Source organism: Micropterus dolomieu, unplaced genomic scaffold, assembly GCF_021292245.1.
Source record: "Micropterus dolomieu isolate WLL.071019.BEF.003 ecotype Adirondacks unplaced genomic scaffold, ASM2129224v1 contig_3393, whole genome shotgun sequence".
In the NCBI taxonomy this organism is placed as follows: domain Eukaryota; kingdom Metazoa; phylum Chordata; class Actinopteri; order Centrarchiformes; family Centrarchidae; genus Micropterus; species Micropterus dolomieu.
The window spans coordinates 6,893-20,535 of record NW_025732383.1 but is presented as its reverse complement, the minus strand read 5'-3'; the positions used below and the strand labels follow the sequence as shown (position 1 = coordinate 20,535).

Here is a 13,643-nt window from a genome sequence, read left to right as displayed (position 1 = left end):
CAGGAAGAGGTTCAGAGATGAGGAGCAGGCCAGCAGAATCATCTCCCACATCAAGACATCACGAAGCCTCCACATCATGTGCCACATCCCAGTCTTCTGCTGGATCACTGCTACAGTTCTGGAGGAGGTGTTGAAGACCAGAGAGGGAGGAGAGCTGCCCAAGACCCTGACTGAGATGTACATCCACTTCCTGGTGGTTCAGTCCAAACTGAAGAACATCAAGTATGATGGAGGAGCTGAGACAGATCCACACTGGACTCCAGAGAGCAGGAAGATGATTGAGTCTCTGGGAAAACTGGCTTTTGAGCAGCTGCAGAAAGGCAACCTGATCTTCTATGAATCAGACCTGACAGAGTGTGGCATCGATATCAGAGCAGCCTCAGTGTACTCAGGAGTGTTCACACAGATCTTTAAAGAGGAGAGAGGGCTGTACCAGGACAAGGTCTTCTGCTTCGTCCATCTGAGCGTTCAGGAGTTTCTGGCTGCTCTTCATGTCCATCTGACCTTCATCAACTCTGGTGTCAACCTGCTGGCAGAAGAACAAACAACCTCCCAGAAGTCTGAAATAAGAAAAGTTGAATCTGTAGGGATGCAGCTCTACCAGAGTGCTGTTGACAAGGCTTTACAGAGTCCAAATGGACACCTGGACTTGTTCCTCCGCTTCCTCCTGGGACTTTCACTGCAGACCAATCAGACTCTCCTACGAGGCCTGCTGACACAGAAAGGTATTTGCTCAGAAACTAATCAGGTAACGGTCGAGTATATCAAGAAAAAGATCGAAGAGACTCCCTCTACAGAGAAAAGCATCAATCTGTTCCACTGTCTGAATGAACTGAATGATCATGCTCTAGTGGAGAAGATCCAACAGTCCCTGAGTTCAGGAAGTCTCTCCACAGATAAACTCTCTCCTGCTCAGTGGTCAGCTCTGGTCTTCATCTTACTGTCATCAGAAAAAGATCTGGACGTGTTTGACCTGAAGAAATACAATTACTGTGCTTCAGATGAAGAACTTCTGAGGCTGCTGCCAGTGGTCAAAGCCTCCAAGAAAGCTCTGTAAGGGGGATTTATTCATCAATAAATACTGTGCTATCTTTGAACTGGAGAAAAAAATCTATGCATAATTACGTGTTTCCTTCTGGTTGTCTCTCCTGACTGAGTCTGTGAAACCTCACAGAGAGAAGCTGTGATCATGTTTGGCCTGTGTTTTGTTCTACTTGACATTCACATATTGTTCAGCACAAATATATAAACAGAAATTGAGAACCTTATTTACCCTTCAATATAATGTTATTTTAATTACGGTTGTCTGTTTATTCCTGATTCAGCCATGAATAATTGCCACAACATTTTTAAAGTCAATCAGCAAAGAAGAGATTATATACAGTGTCACCATAATCCCAGACTTAACAAATAATATTTTTCTTCTTGTTTATTATTTCCCCTCCAGAATGAGTGGCTGTAACCTCTCAGAGAGAAGCTGTGAAGCTCTGTCCTCAGTTCTCAGCTCCCAGTCCTCTAGTCTGAGAGAGCTGGACCTGAGTAACAACAACCTGCAGGATTCAGGAGTAATGCTACTGTATGGTGGACTGGAGAATCCACACTGTTCACTGGAAACCCTGAGGTCAGATCAAGTTACAGTTTGTGTTTAAATATTTTATTTATTTCTCTAAATATAAAGCACCATTAATTTAAACAGCCTCTCTCATTTCACAGTGCAGAAAATATTTGATATTTTCAAATGTATTTTGTTATAATTCAGATTCACGTATTGTACAGCATTAAATATGAACTCTAACTGAGATGTAAATCCTCATTTATTTTTAATAGTATAATGTAGTTAATTGACATATCTACAACAAGTATAGAGTAAAAGAGTAATGGTTTTAACACAAATGTTGTTTGCCTTCTTGTTCATTATTTCCTTTTCAGACTGAGTGGCTGTAACCTCACAGAGAGAAGCTGTGAAGCTCTGTCCTCAGTTTTCAGCTCCCAGTCCTCTAGTCTGAGAGAGCTGGACCTGAGTAACAACAACCTGCATGATTCAGGAGTGAAGCTGCTGTATGCTGGACTGGAGAGTCCACACTGTACACTGGAAACCCTGAAGTCAGATCAAGTTCTACTTAAACAAAAAAATTCTAAATATCAAGCACCATTAATTGAAACAGCCTCTCTCATTTCACAGTGTAGAAAATCTTTGACATTTTCAAATGTAATTTGTTATAAATCAGATTCTCATTTTGTACTGCTTGAAAATTAACTCTGGCAGAGCTGAAAATCCTCATTTACGTTTAACTTATTATCATTATGTTTGTTTATTACTGATTCAGTCATGATTAATGTCAAATCTACAACAGGTTTAGAGTAATAGAGCAATCATTTTAATACATGCCAAGAAGACCTTCTAAACACACTGTATCAGCAAAAGTCCAAATTCAATGATTTAATATTTTATTACAAATGTTGTCTGTCTTCTTGTTTATTATTTCCTCTCCAGACTCAGTGACTGTAACCTTTTTAATAGTATGTGACTTATTATCATTGCATGTATTTTTATTACTCATTCAGTCATGATTAATTGACATATCTAAGTTTAGAGTAAAACAGCAATGGTTTTAACACAAATTCTATTTGTCTTCTTGTTCATTATTTCCTTTTCAGACTGAGTGGCTGTAACCTCTCAGAGAGAAGCTGTGAAGCTCTGTCCTCAGTTCTCAGCTCCCAGTCCTCTAGTCTGAGAGAGCTGGACCTGAGTAACAACAACCTGCATGATTCTGGAGTGAAGCTGCTGTATGCTGGACTGGAGAGTCCACACTGTATACTAGAAACTCTTAGGTGAGGATTCATAAACCAAATGAGTTGATGAGAACATTTACAATCAGATTTACATTGGTGGATAAAAATCTAACACCAGATGGCTCAAATGAGCCTCCCCACACCTCACAGAGGTTCCATTGTGCCATCTGCCATCAGACTCCACAATTACTAAATCTACCAGTGACAAAGCCCAAAGGATGCTACTAAGACTACCCGGAAGATGCCCCAGATAACTGAGACAAATCATCTATCACTACCAGCTCATCAATGATGTGCTTAATGATTGTATTTGATAAAAAGTGTTATTCCAATGAAAAACTATTTATATGCGCCTATGGTTCTTAGCTTTATTACGGCCTGGGTTAACACCATAGACTGTATATAAGGTTAACACCCCTTTAGTGTCGTTTTTGGACGTCTCAGTGGTCAAGTTAGCAACAATAAATATGTCACGTCCGGTTACGCTTTCAAAATAAAACTAGTGAATAACTTTTTGAAACAGAATATTACTTGTGTTCCATACACAACCGAAGAAAAAAACTCAATATTGACTTTGTGTTTAACACAGGAAAAGAGTGAAAGTATGGTTTCTGGTCAAGCTGCCCTTATAGATTGTAGCCCACATAAAAAAATAGGGGCCTTAAAGCAGCGCTATTTTGACCCTTGACGCATCCAGTAGTCTCTACCGTGTGCGCTCACTTTAGCGCCAGATCGCATCGACGAAGAACAGAGAGAAGCGGAACCAAACCAGATCACACGGGCCCAGAAGCGGGTCTTCAGTGTAGAGACACCATGGCTCTGGATTTTTGGCGTCAGCAGGAATGATGCCGTTTTTTTCCCCTGTCGAAACTCTGGTGAGTAACGTTTGTAACCTTTAGGACAGGGCTAACATTAAAAGTGCAGCGTGATGCAGCTTAAATGGGTGAGTTAAAACCATATTACTGTAAGTTAAAGCAGTCGGAGGATGTTGTGAACACAATGTCGTGAACTGTTCAACAGTATTTTGTTGTGTCGTGGTTTCAAACTAATCTCTGGAGTTACTTTTGGATGTGTAAGCACATGTAGTACCTTCAGAGGTATTTTTATTTACAGTATTTATGATAATACATGTTAAAGATAATTTCCTTCACTAAAATGTGTAAACTCTGTTCAGTATTTTTTGGTTGAAATTTAATCAATTCATAGTTGTGATGTCTTGCTTAAATGCTGGTAAAGTTATAAATCTTTGGTAACGTTATAACAATGTAAAACTTAAGAAGAGTCCCTAGACAACAGGGTGATGATATTGAGTTTTGACAAACTACATGAGATCTTATTTGAAGAACATTGACTGTGATGATTTATCTGATTTATTCTGCACTATACGTGCAGACTGGTTTTTGAGACCCTGGATTGTAGCTTAGAGATCTACTCTTCTCTGGATGCAGATGGCGAGCGAGTCCCAGAGATGATGCACCCTGTATGATGAGATCAGACCGCGGTGTGGACAGCTGCATCGGGTCCCATTCAACAGGACTGACACATCAGATTACAGGACTCTGGCAGATAAGAAAGATCCACCACACGTTCATTTTCCTGCCCGAGTAGAGATACAAATAACTGAAAGACATTGGACACTTTTTTAAAATTGTAATTTTTATGAAAGAGCTCTTTTTATTCTGGGGATTGTTTCAAACATGGTTGGTGCACTACCTGCCCATTGTTCTTCAATCACACACAGTCTATTTCTTACCCCAACACTACTTCTCAGAACCTAGGTTGGTAAGTTAGCTAAAGTTCTACACTAGTGTTAAATATTCTAGACCTGTCTTTAGCATTCAAAAACTGTTACAGGGCTTTCCCCAGTACGTTGAACTATGTCGCTAAGGGGCTCCCAAGTGTGTTATAGAGTGACAACAAGGGGTCTTGGCCATTCGTCCATATGTGAAAACTTGGGAGTGAGAACGGGTTGGGTTGTAGATGGTTGATTTTATATGAACAGTTGTACAGTTTATGCAGCAATAGTCTCGCGTGTTGTTGTGTTTTTTTGTGAATGAATGGGTGAAAGGTATTTTGTAATAAATAATATGTTCTGTATCCCTTTGTGTTATGTCCATTTCCTTTTTCTGTTCATTAGAAAACTGATTCTTGTGTTACAATATCATTTGTAAATGCTTTGTAAGGCATAGATAGTCCTCACTTTAGATGAGCTCACACAAAGTACTTAACAACTAGTAAATGCTTTGTAACTACCTGAATTAATCATGAAATACTTTATTAACAAATGTTTAGAGAACATCTATTGCCTTTTAATTTCATTTGTAAATTGTTAATGAGCTCACGCAAAATACTGACCTAACCATTAGTACCTACCAGAATTAATCATGAATTGCAGTATTATTAAGTGTCATAAAACATCTATGAACACCCACTATTAGACCATTTCTAAATAACTACATGTCATGTCAAGTTCGCGGTTGATCAAAGCACTGGGGGGGAGTAAGATTGGTGTCTTTCAACAGACCATCCAAGCAACCCTTTGCTGGTCCAATTACAGCAGATCTCTGGAAGCGCAGATCTTGGAGTTTTGATGAGAAGTTCAGAGAAACAGTACCAGGCCTGTAACAGTGAGGTTTTTACCCTGTAAAGTTAGCTGGGGCATCTTTAGGGTAGTCTTAGTAGCATCCTTTGGGCTTTGCCACTGGTAGATTTATGAGTTATGCTGAGATTGTTTATATTCTTTCGTGGGAAAGTATCAAAAAACAGGCAGTTATGTAATAATTTTCTTAAACTTTCCAAATGATCTTATTAACCATTAACAACTCATACATAAATGGTTTGTCATCAAAATAATACTTCTATAAATAGTGAACCGATCATATATAAACTAAGAAAATTAGCTTATTAATAAAGAATACAACATGTATAACTATGTTTATAAATGACTTACTAATGTGTATTAATGTATGCATAATGCTTTATAAATGATGAATTCCTTATTTACTAGTGCTTAACTAATGCTTTATAGTGTGTAGTTATTATAAAGTGCTACCAAAATCTTATCTTAACTTGTTACCTTTGTAGAATTGTGTCTGCTTACATGATTTTCAAGGACCTTTACATTTTGACAGTTGTTTCTAGGCTCAAAGAATTACTTTCTATTAAGATGTTTCATTATTTTCTGTTGTTTGTTCTTTTGTTGTATTAAACATTATATCAAATGCCACTAATAATTTTAAATATTTGTGGTAAATTTAAATCTTAACTAAAATGCACCTGAAGAAAAAACTAACAAACAAAAACACTCTTGTTTACAGAGGATTCCTGTGTGTGTTGCTTTGTGTGTTTGCAGGCTGTCAGGCTGTCAGATCACAGAGAAAGGCTGTGTTTCTCTGGCCTCAGCTCTGAGCTCCAACCCATCCCATCTGAGAGAGCTGGACCTGAGCTACAATCATCCAGGAGACTCGGGAGTGAGGCTGCTGTCTGCTGGACTGGAGGATCCACACTGGAGACTGGACACTCTCAGGTATGAAGGTGCCTTCTGCAGCCACAGACAGTCAGTCTGATAGAGGAGGTATTTTTGGTTAATGGTGGATATAAGTGTTATGAACAATCACACAGGTAGGAAGCCTTTTCCCTTTGCAGAACAGAAACACTGGTTGAAGATAAAAAAGGATATCTTACTGCAGGAGGTCTCCATATCCAGGAACAAACATAATAATTGCCTGTTGGTAATAATTGATGTAGTTTGGACAGATCTCTGCATGTTAAAGGAACTGTCTGTCAGTCTGACAAATATATTTTAATCCCCTCCACCAACGCTCTACGGCATGTTGCGCCTAGCTTAGCACAAAGACTGGAAGCAGGGGGAAACTGCTAGCCTAGCTTCATCGAAAGAGAAAAAATATTCCAATACCTCCAAAGTAGTTATATTATATTTTTTGAAAAGTGTATTGTTACAGACATGAAAAAATAAATAATGTCTTGTCAGGAAAATAATTCAGGACTGGGGCCAGATGAAGAAGTCAAAACTCTTTTGAGACATTTTTATTCTCAGCAAACAACTGGAGTACAAAAAATTCTTTCAGATTTTTCCAAGAACATGCCAGCATGCCAACAACTTCTTTTATAGCTCTCTTTATAAGCAGGACCTCTTCTCTTGGCTGTTTTTCTTCCTGGAATCAGTAGTTTCAAAGCCAGCTATGCTATTATTTATGGTCTTGATGACTGTGCACCTGTGCCATAGATGGATAGATACGACCTAAACACCAGTTATATCTGGTCGTATGGAAAGTCCGAGATAGTCAAGCTGCTGACACTCTGAGTCTGAACACACAGTTAGACGGTCTACCCCACTTTACTGACAACACCATCTCAGGGTACATACCAAATGCACCTGACTTTTGGGGAAAGTCCCAGAAAGTGGGCCACTCCACTGTGAGCTCAGTAGGATAATAAGTACAGAGCATCCTACACCTGGTTCTTACGGAAAGTCCCAGATACATACAGACGATACATTGTCATCTTGAGACAGGGCACCAAATGCTGACCAATGCTGAGAATGCTATTCTCTCAGTGCTCCCTCTTTCTCTCAAATGCACAGACCTGTCTTTCTGTTGACTACACAGAGCTACAAATTTTTAACTTAACTTCAGATATGTATATAGTTAGTAAATATATATTGGTATATGATTTGTAATACAGTTTACTCACAAATTTCCTTCTACAGCCCACTTTTTAACAAAACATGAAGGAATAATTAATGCCCATTCAAAAGCTGAAATAAAGGCAGATATGAGTTTTCTGAGTGGCAGAGTAGAGAAGAGAATGTTTGATTCTGAAAGAGGATGTGCTGGTCTGACCCCCCTCCCCCTTTAGGGTGAAGCCTGGTGGAGTCCGATGCTTGAGACCGGATCTGAGAAAGTGTAAGTGTGTTTTTTTATTTTATTCATGAAAACAAAGCAGCACACATTCAACCATCTTCAGACTGTGACATCACTCATTCAAAGCTCTGATGTCATTATCAAAGTCTCAATCAATGAACGGATGATAGATCAATAACTGCAGCTGTATTGTCTCGTTCTCTCCATCAGATTCCTGTGAACTCACACTCGACACAAACACAGTATATAGAGAGATCAAACTGTCTGACAACAACAGGAAGGCAACACGTGTGAGGGAGGATCAGTCATATCCTGATCATCCTGACCGCTTTGACTCCTGGCCTCAGCTGATGTGTAGAAATGGTCTGACTGGTCGCTGTTACTGGGAGGTTGAGTGGAGAGGAGCAGCTGATTTATCAGTGAGTTACAGAGGAATCAGCAGGAAAGGAGGCAGTCATGACGGAGGGTTTGGATGGAATGATCAGTCCTGGAGTCTGAACTGCTCTTCTAGCGGTTACTCTGTCAGTCACAATAAGACAGGAACATCGTGCTCCCTATCCTCCTCCTCCTCCTCCTCGTCCTCCTCCTCCTCTGGTAGAGTAGCAGTGTATTTGGACTGTCCTGCTGGCACTCTGTCCTTCTACAGAGTCTCCTCTGACACACTGATCCACCTCCACACCTTCAACACCACATTCACTGAACCTCTATATCCTGGCTTTGGACTCTGGTCTGATTCCTTCTCCGTGTCTCTGTGTTCTGTGTAGGACAGGGAGTCTCCTCTTGTTAAAGCAGTGGTTCTCAAACTTACAACCCCCTTCAGAGGCCAAAACAGGTTCATGCCCCACCACCACATAAACAGTAGATTTAATTTTATTCAGTCATAAACAACACAGGTGATTGAAAAAAACAAGATTCAGGTTAGCAAAATAGCATTGCTAGCAGCAGAGCACTTTTGTTGATGTCATTACATGAATCATGTTCATCCAACTTTAGGTCTGCTCAACATCCATGCCCCCCTTAAGTGGCTCTACCACCCCTAGTTTGAGAACCACTGTGGTAGAGAAACATTCTCACTGCTGAACAGATCAGTTGAGTCTGTACTAGGGGTGTGTATGTTCACTGGTCTCAAGATTCGATTAGATTGCAACTCGATATCTCGATGCATCACCTCTAGGGGAGGGAATCTTTAGGCATCTCGTTACGATTATGAGGCCTACAATGCAATTTTTAAACAAATAGGATGAAGATGCAACTACTTAGTACTTTCAAACCAAAGTATTTGTAATTACCAACCAAGTAGTTAGTAATGGCATGTGGCTTTTTAAACATTACTTAAATATATAAATAAATGTAGCTAACGTTACATGGTATTATATTACAGTTTTATTGCATTATTACAGCAATAAATTCTTACAGCATTATTACTGACCTGTTTTGTTGCTATTTTAATTTCTGATGCAGCAATCATTAGTATAGATTCAAATACGGGATGAATAACACACTTTACTATGCTCCAGCCACACCATGTTCACTCCACTTTAGTACATCTGGGGGGTTTTTTGTCTTGTCTAGTGTAGTTAAATGTTTGTGTCTTGTTAAGTTGATTATTGTAATTTTGTTTTGAGCACTGGACCATGAGAAACGGGATTTCATTCCTTTGTGCACTCAATATGTGAATGAACGACACTAAACAAACTTGAACTAGCCACCACTAGCAGCTTCCAGACCGCAGTCTAACCAGACGTTAGCTAGCACTAACCGCCCTCACTTTTCAAGCAGTTGGAAAACAACAGACAGACTTTAATTAACGGACACACTGTGACCTTCACTGTACATTTACTGCCGGGCATCATTTTACTCTGCTCCACTTGCTTTCACTGTCACGTTCTGCCGCCTATCACTTAGATTGTGTCATTTGAAGAATGAGGAGAGGACGGTAGCCAGGCGTTACCGTGCTTGCACAATCGGTAAAGTTAGTTGTGCATTGATATTAATGATTGTGTGGAATTTAAATTGCTGCAATCATTCATTGAACACATTCAGTCTTTTACAGACACAGACAGTCAGGTGCTGCATCACCATTACGTTATCAATTAACATTTAGATAATTGATTTTTGACATTTGTGAATCGGTTCCGAATCGTCCAAGTCCGCATCCCAATACATCTAAGAATAAATTATTTTTCACATCCCTAGTCTGTACAGGATCACAGTTCCAGAAATCAGCTTCTTGTAATAAATTCATCAATGAACTTTGTACAAAGTGATTAAAAGGGATTAAACAGATTTCTTAATTTCCATTGTAAACTTCTTCCACTTCCAGTCCTTTAAAGTCCTTTAAAGATGGATGCACTGATCATTAAATGGTGGAAATGCCATTGACTTGGACCTTCTGTCATGTGTTGCTTTGAATTCTGGCTCTTGTTCCAATAAAAGCAGAATGTTACTGTGAGTGTGTTTATTGTCTTTCTCAGCTCAGGGCTACTGACAGGATTCAGTTGGAAGATGCATTATATGGCCAAACATTTGTGGACGCCGTTGTACAAAAAGAAATGCTTTTCCCAGTTTGTTCTTGCTTCATATGTGAAACAAAACATCAATATCAATCAATCATTAGTACTTGTCCCTGTGGGGGAATTGATTTGTAGCGAAATTACAAGGCATTTCATTACAACATCACAAACACCAACAGACATATTGATACGCAACCCTGCACCTTTCTACAGATTAGGCTAGCCAGACCCGCTGAATATCTTGCTTATTTTTATGTGTTACCTGTTTACTAACTTAATGGCTTCATGGCTTTTTATTAAATTTTTATTTAGGAGATGCAAGATCGTCACCCTGATGGCAAAAATTCAAATTAAGAGTCACTGGGGGTGCCCCTTGTCACCCACAATGCTGTGTGCAGCAATAGTCTTTTCCGGTGCCTCAGTAGCATTGCTAAACCAGCAAGGGATGTAGAAAGCCAAACATATCCAATAAGAGCACAGTAAAACTTTTCAAGCATTTTGTTGTGGATGTTAAATTATTATTATTATAGATTTCTTTACAAAGTACATTTTTCATTGTGTCTTAGTGCTATGAGGTCAGACCACAGATCCCATTTAAACTTATGGTCAAGCACAATGCCAAAGTACTTGTAACTAGTAACAGACTGCATAGCGTCCCCATTGATGAAGGTAGAATTAGAGGATTGCAGCTTTCTGAAACAATGGACGTTTGCTTTGGTAGTGTTTAGGAGAAGGAGGAGGAGGCTTGACATTTCACAACAATATTGGAAATAATTATACAAAGAGGCTCATCAAGCCAGTATCATCTGTCAGGGGAGGTGCTAGTACAAGACGTGTGTGTGTGTATGTATGTATTAAATTAAATAGAATTTTATTTATATAGCGCCAAATCACAACAACAGTTATCTCACAGCGCTTTTCATAAAAGAGCAGGTCTAGACCGTACTCTATGATGTTATTTACAGAAGCCCAACAGTTCCCACCAAGAGCAGCACTAGGCGACAGAGGCAAGGAAAAACTTCCTTTAAGAGGCAGAAACCTCGAGCAGAACCATGGCTCAGGGTGGGCGACCATCTGCCTCGACCAGTTGGGGTGAAGGAGAGAGAGAGAGAGAGAGGGGAGGGAGGCAGCCTACACAATATACACACAGAGGTACAGACAGTTAAGGTGATGTTGCTATAGACTAAATTAATGAATGGCACGGTGGTCCAGTGGCTAGGACTGTGGCCTCACAGCAAGAAGTTTGCAGTTCAAACCCTGTTCGTCCCGGCCTTTCTGTGTAGAGTTGGCATGTTCTCGTATAGTTCAGCAATACAAACTCAAAAGTTATCAAACAGTGGTCAGACAAAGAGGGATTCTGTGGGAACACCACTAAATGTTCAATTTCAATACCATACACCAAAACAAGGTCGAGGGTGTCGTTAAAACAGTGAGTCGGTTCATGAACACTCTGAGAGAAGCCAATGGAATCTAACAGAGAGATAAACACAGTACTAAAGCTGTCATTCTCAACGTCCACATGAATGTTAAAATCCCCTACAATAATAACTTTGTCCGTTTTAAGGACTAAAGTTGACAAAAACTCTGCAAATTCAGATAGGAATTCAGAGTACGGGCCAGGTGCTCGGTACACTATAACAAAAAGTAACAAAAATAAATAATTTAGTTTAGGTTTAGAGCTGATTAGTAGGCTAGAGTCGAAGATAGCTGCAACTCCACCTCCTCGGTTTGCACTATTGCTCTTGTGGTTTTAATTTTTATGAGGTTTTTATGCACAGCTCCTCTTCTGTTTACCTTTGATTTAAATAATTTCGATGGTCGGGGGACAGGCACCGTCACTATAGGGTTTTCACTAAGTAACTCCTGAAATGGAGGAGCAGAAAAGTGCGTTAGACTGCGACTCTGCGTAGGGTTTTGGGTGGTTAACGATACATAACGAACGTATGTTAACGATAAATTCAAAAAGAGTAGTTTAGAAAATCATATTATATTTCATGATTTTATAACAAAAGCTCCATCTAGTGGCCGACTGGTGCAGATTTTGGATTATCAAAATGATTAACAACATTAGATCATGAGGGTTCAGATAGTCTATCAGCACTTTTTCATGCAGATTGGGCTTACCAACCAGGAGGAGTTTGAAAAAGAAGATATGCACGTCATGATTTTGCAGCTAAAGCACCACCATGTGGCTGATTACAGACAGATTTTGCATAGAGTCGTTATTGGGAATTGGAAGGGCCCAAGTTTCTCCATAACTTACTGAAAGTTGTTCTTTTATAATTTGTGCATTTTTTGGATAAAAAAAATAATTTTACAAATTTAAGATTATGAGGGTCGACAGAGTCTGTGTGTGTGTGATTTTGTGCAGATTGGCCTAGCAGGAGTTCGAAAAAGTTGGCTTTGCACATTTCATGATTTTGCTAAATTAAAAATAGGTCAAATGTAATGCATTTAAGAGGTTTGAATGTGTGACATATCATGAGGGAGTTACTGTCCAAAACACACTTACCTTGATTATAGCGCCTCTTGCTGGTAGACATATATATAATTTGTGTGCACATCCAACCCAGCTATTCATCCAACTGTTTTAAAAAAAAATAATTTAAAATAATTTTAGCATATTTCAGACAAATAGCTAAGAACAAGGACAACGAAGCTGAACAAATTCTGTACTTACTTATTTCTACCATGTTAATTCTCAAAGTCATATGGGCCTGTAAATTAAGTTTGGTCACTTTTATTTTGAAAATGACAGAAGTGGTACCGGAAGCAAGTGTACTTCCGGTGGCTAACATGCTAACTTTTCCTTCACGTTACCGTGAGATGCAGCCGGAGTTCAGCAGCAGAGCCTGCATGTGAGGATAAACGTGTTTAAGTGGACTCTGTTTAAACTTTCGGGATGTTTCACCTCAGACTCATCTCCTGTTAGCCAAGAATGCTAAAGGAAGTTAGCTTGTTAGCAGGAAGTAGCCGGAGCCGGAGCTCGGCCTCACAGTCGGAGCAGCTTCCATAGAGACCAAACTGTATTTTTCACGGAGCCCAAATGTCCAAATGTCCAGATAGAGCTGTCTGAATAGACTCTGTGCTGTTCCCTTTATCTGAACATGTTTAACATCTGAATTATCTCCCGGTGTCCTACGAAGCTAATGCAGTTAGCTTAGCTTGCTAGCTGGAAACAGTCTGGAGGAAAAGCTGCTGTGAATCAGTAAAAATGTCTAAAGTGGAGAACGAGGAGGAACTTTGTGGACAACGCAAACTACTGGACGCTGTTTTCAAGCCTGAAGCAGGTTTGTACACTTTACTGCTTATTCTCACTGTAAACTGCCTTTACTGCAGTAAAAGTACTAATACCACTCTGTGAAAATACTCCACTGCGAGTAAAAGTCCTGCATTCAAACCTTCCTTCAGTAAAAGTATGTGAGTATTATCAGCAACATGTACTTACAGTATG

At 39.6% G+C, this 13,643-nt stretch overlaps 3 protein-coding genes across 3 annotated transcripts in view; all 3 read left to right on the top strand.

The window, feature by feature from the left end:
- Positions 1-372: 372 nt before the first annotated feature.
- LOC123964574 (protein NLRC3-like) lies at positions 373-1,057 on the top strand (the record flags this gene model as incomplete). The annotated part of the gene is made up of 1 exon (XM_046041452.1): positions 373-1,057. A coding segment is annotated over one exon (685 nt), but the record flags the coding sequence as incomplete, so codon positions are not given.
- Positions 1,058-2,329: 1,272 nt separating this feature from the next.
- On the top strand, positions 2,330-10,090 carry LOC123964573 (stonustoxin subunit beta-like). The gene is made up of 5 exons (XM_046041451.1): positions 2,330-2,354; positions 2,778-2,832; positions 6,146-6,319; positions 7,672-7,718; positions 7,887-10,090. Exons 1-5 carry the CDS (start codon positions 2,330-2,332, stop codon positions 8,438-8,440), a joined length of 855 nt encoding a protein of 284 aa, XP_045897407.1. The 3' UTR covers positions 8,441-10,090.
- Positions 10,091-12,961: 2,871 nt separating this feature from the next.
- The window catches only part of LOC123964571 (zinc finger protein OZF-like), a 4,579-nt gene continuing 3,897 nt past the window's right edge, over positions 12,962-13,643 (top strand). The window contains exon 1 of the mRNA XM_046041450.1: positions 12,962-13,479. Within this exon, the coding sequence (XP_045897406.1) occupies positions 13,404-13,479 (76 nt within the window). The 5' untranslated portion in view covers positions 12,962-13,403. The remainder of the gene's footprint in view (positions 13,480-13,643) is intronic.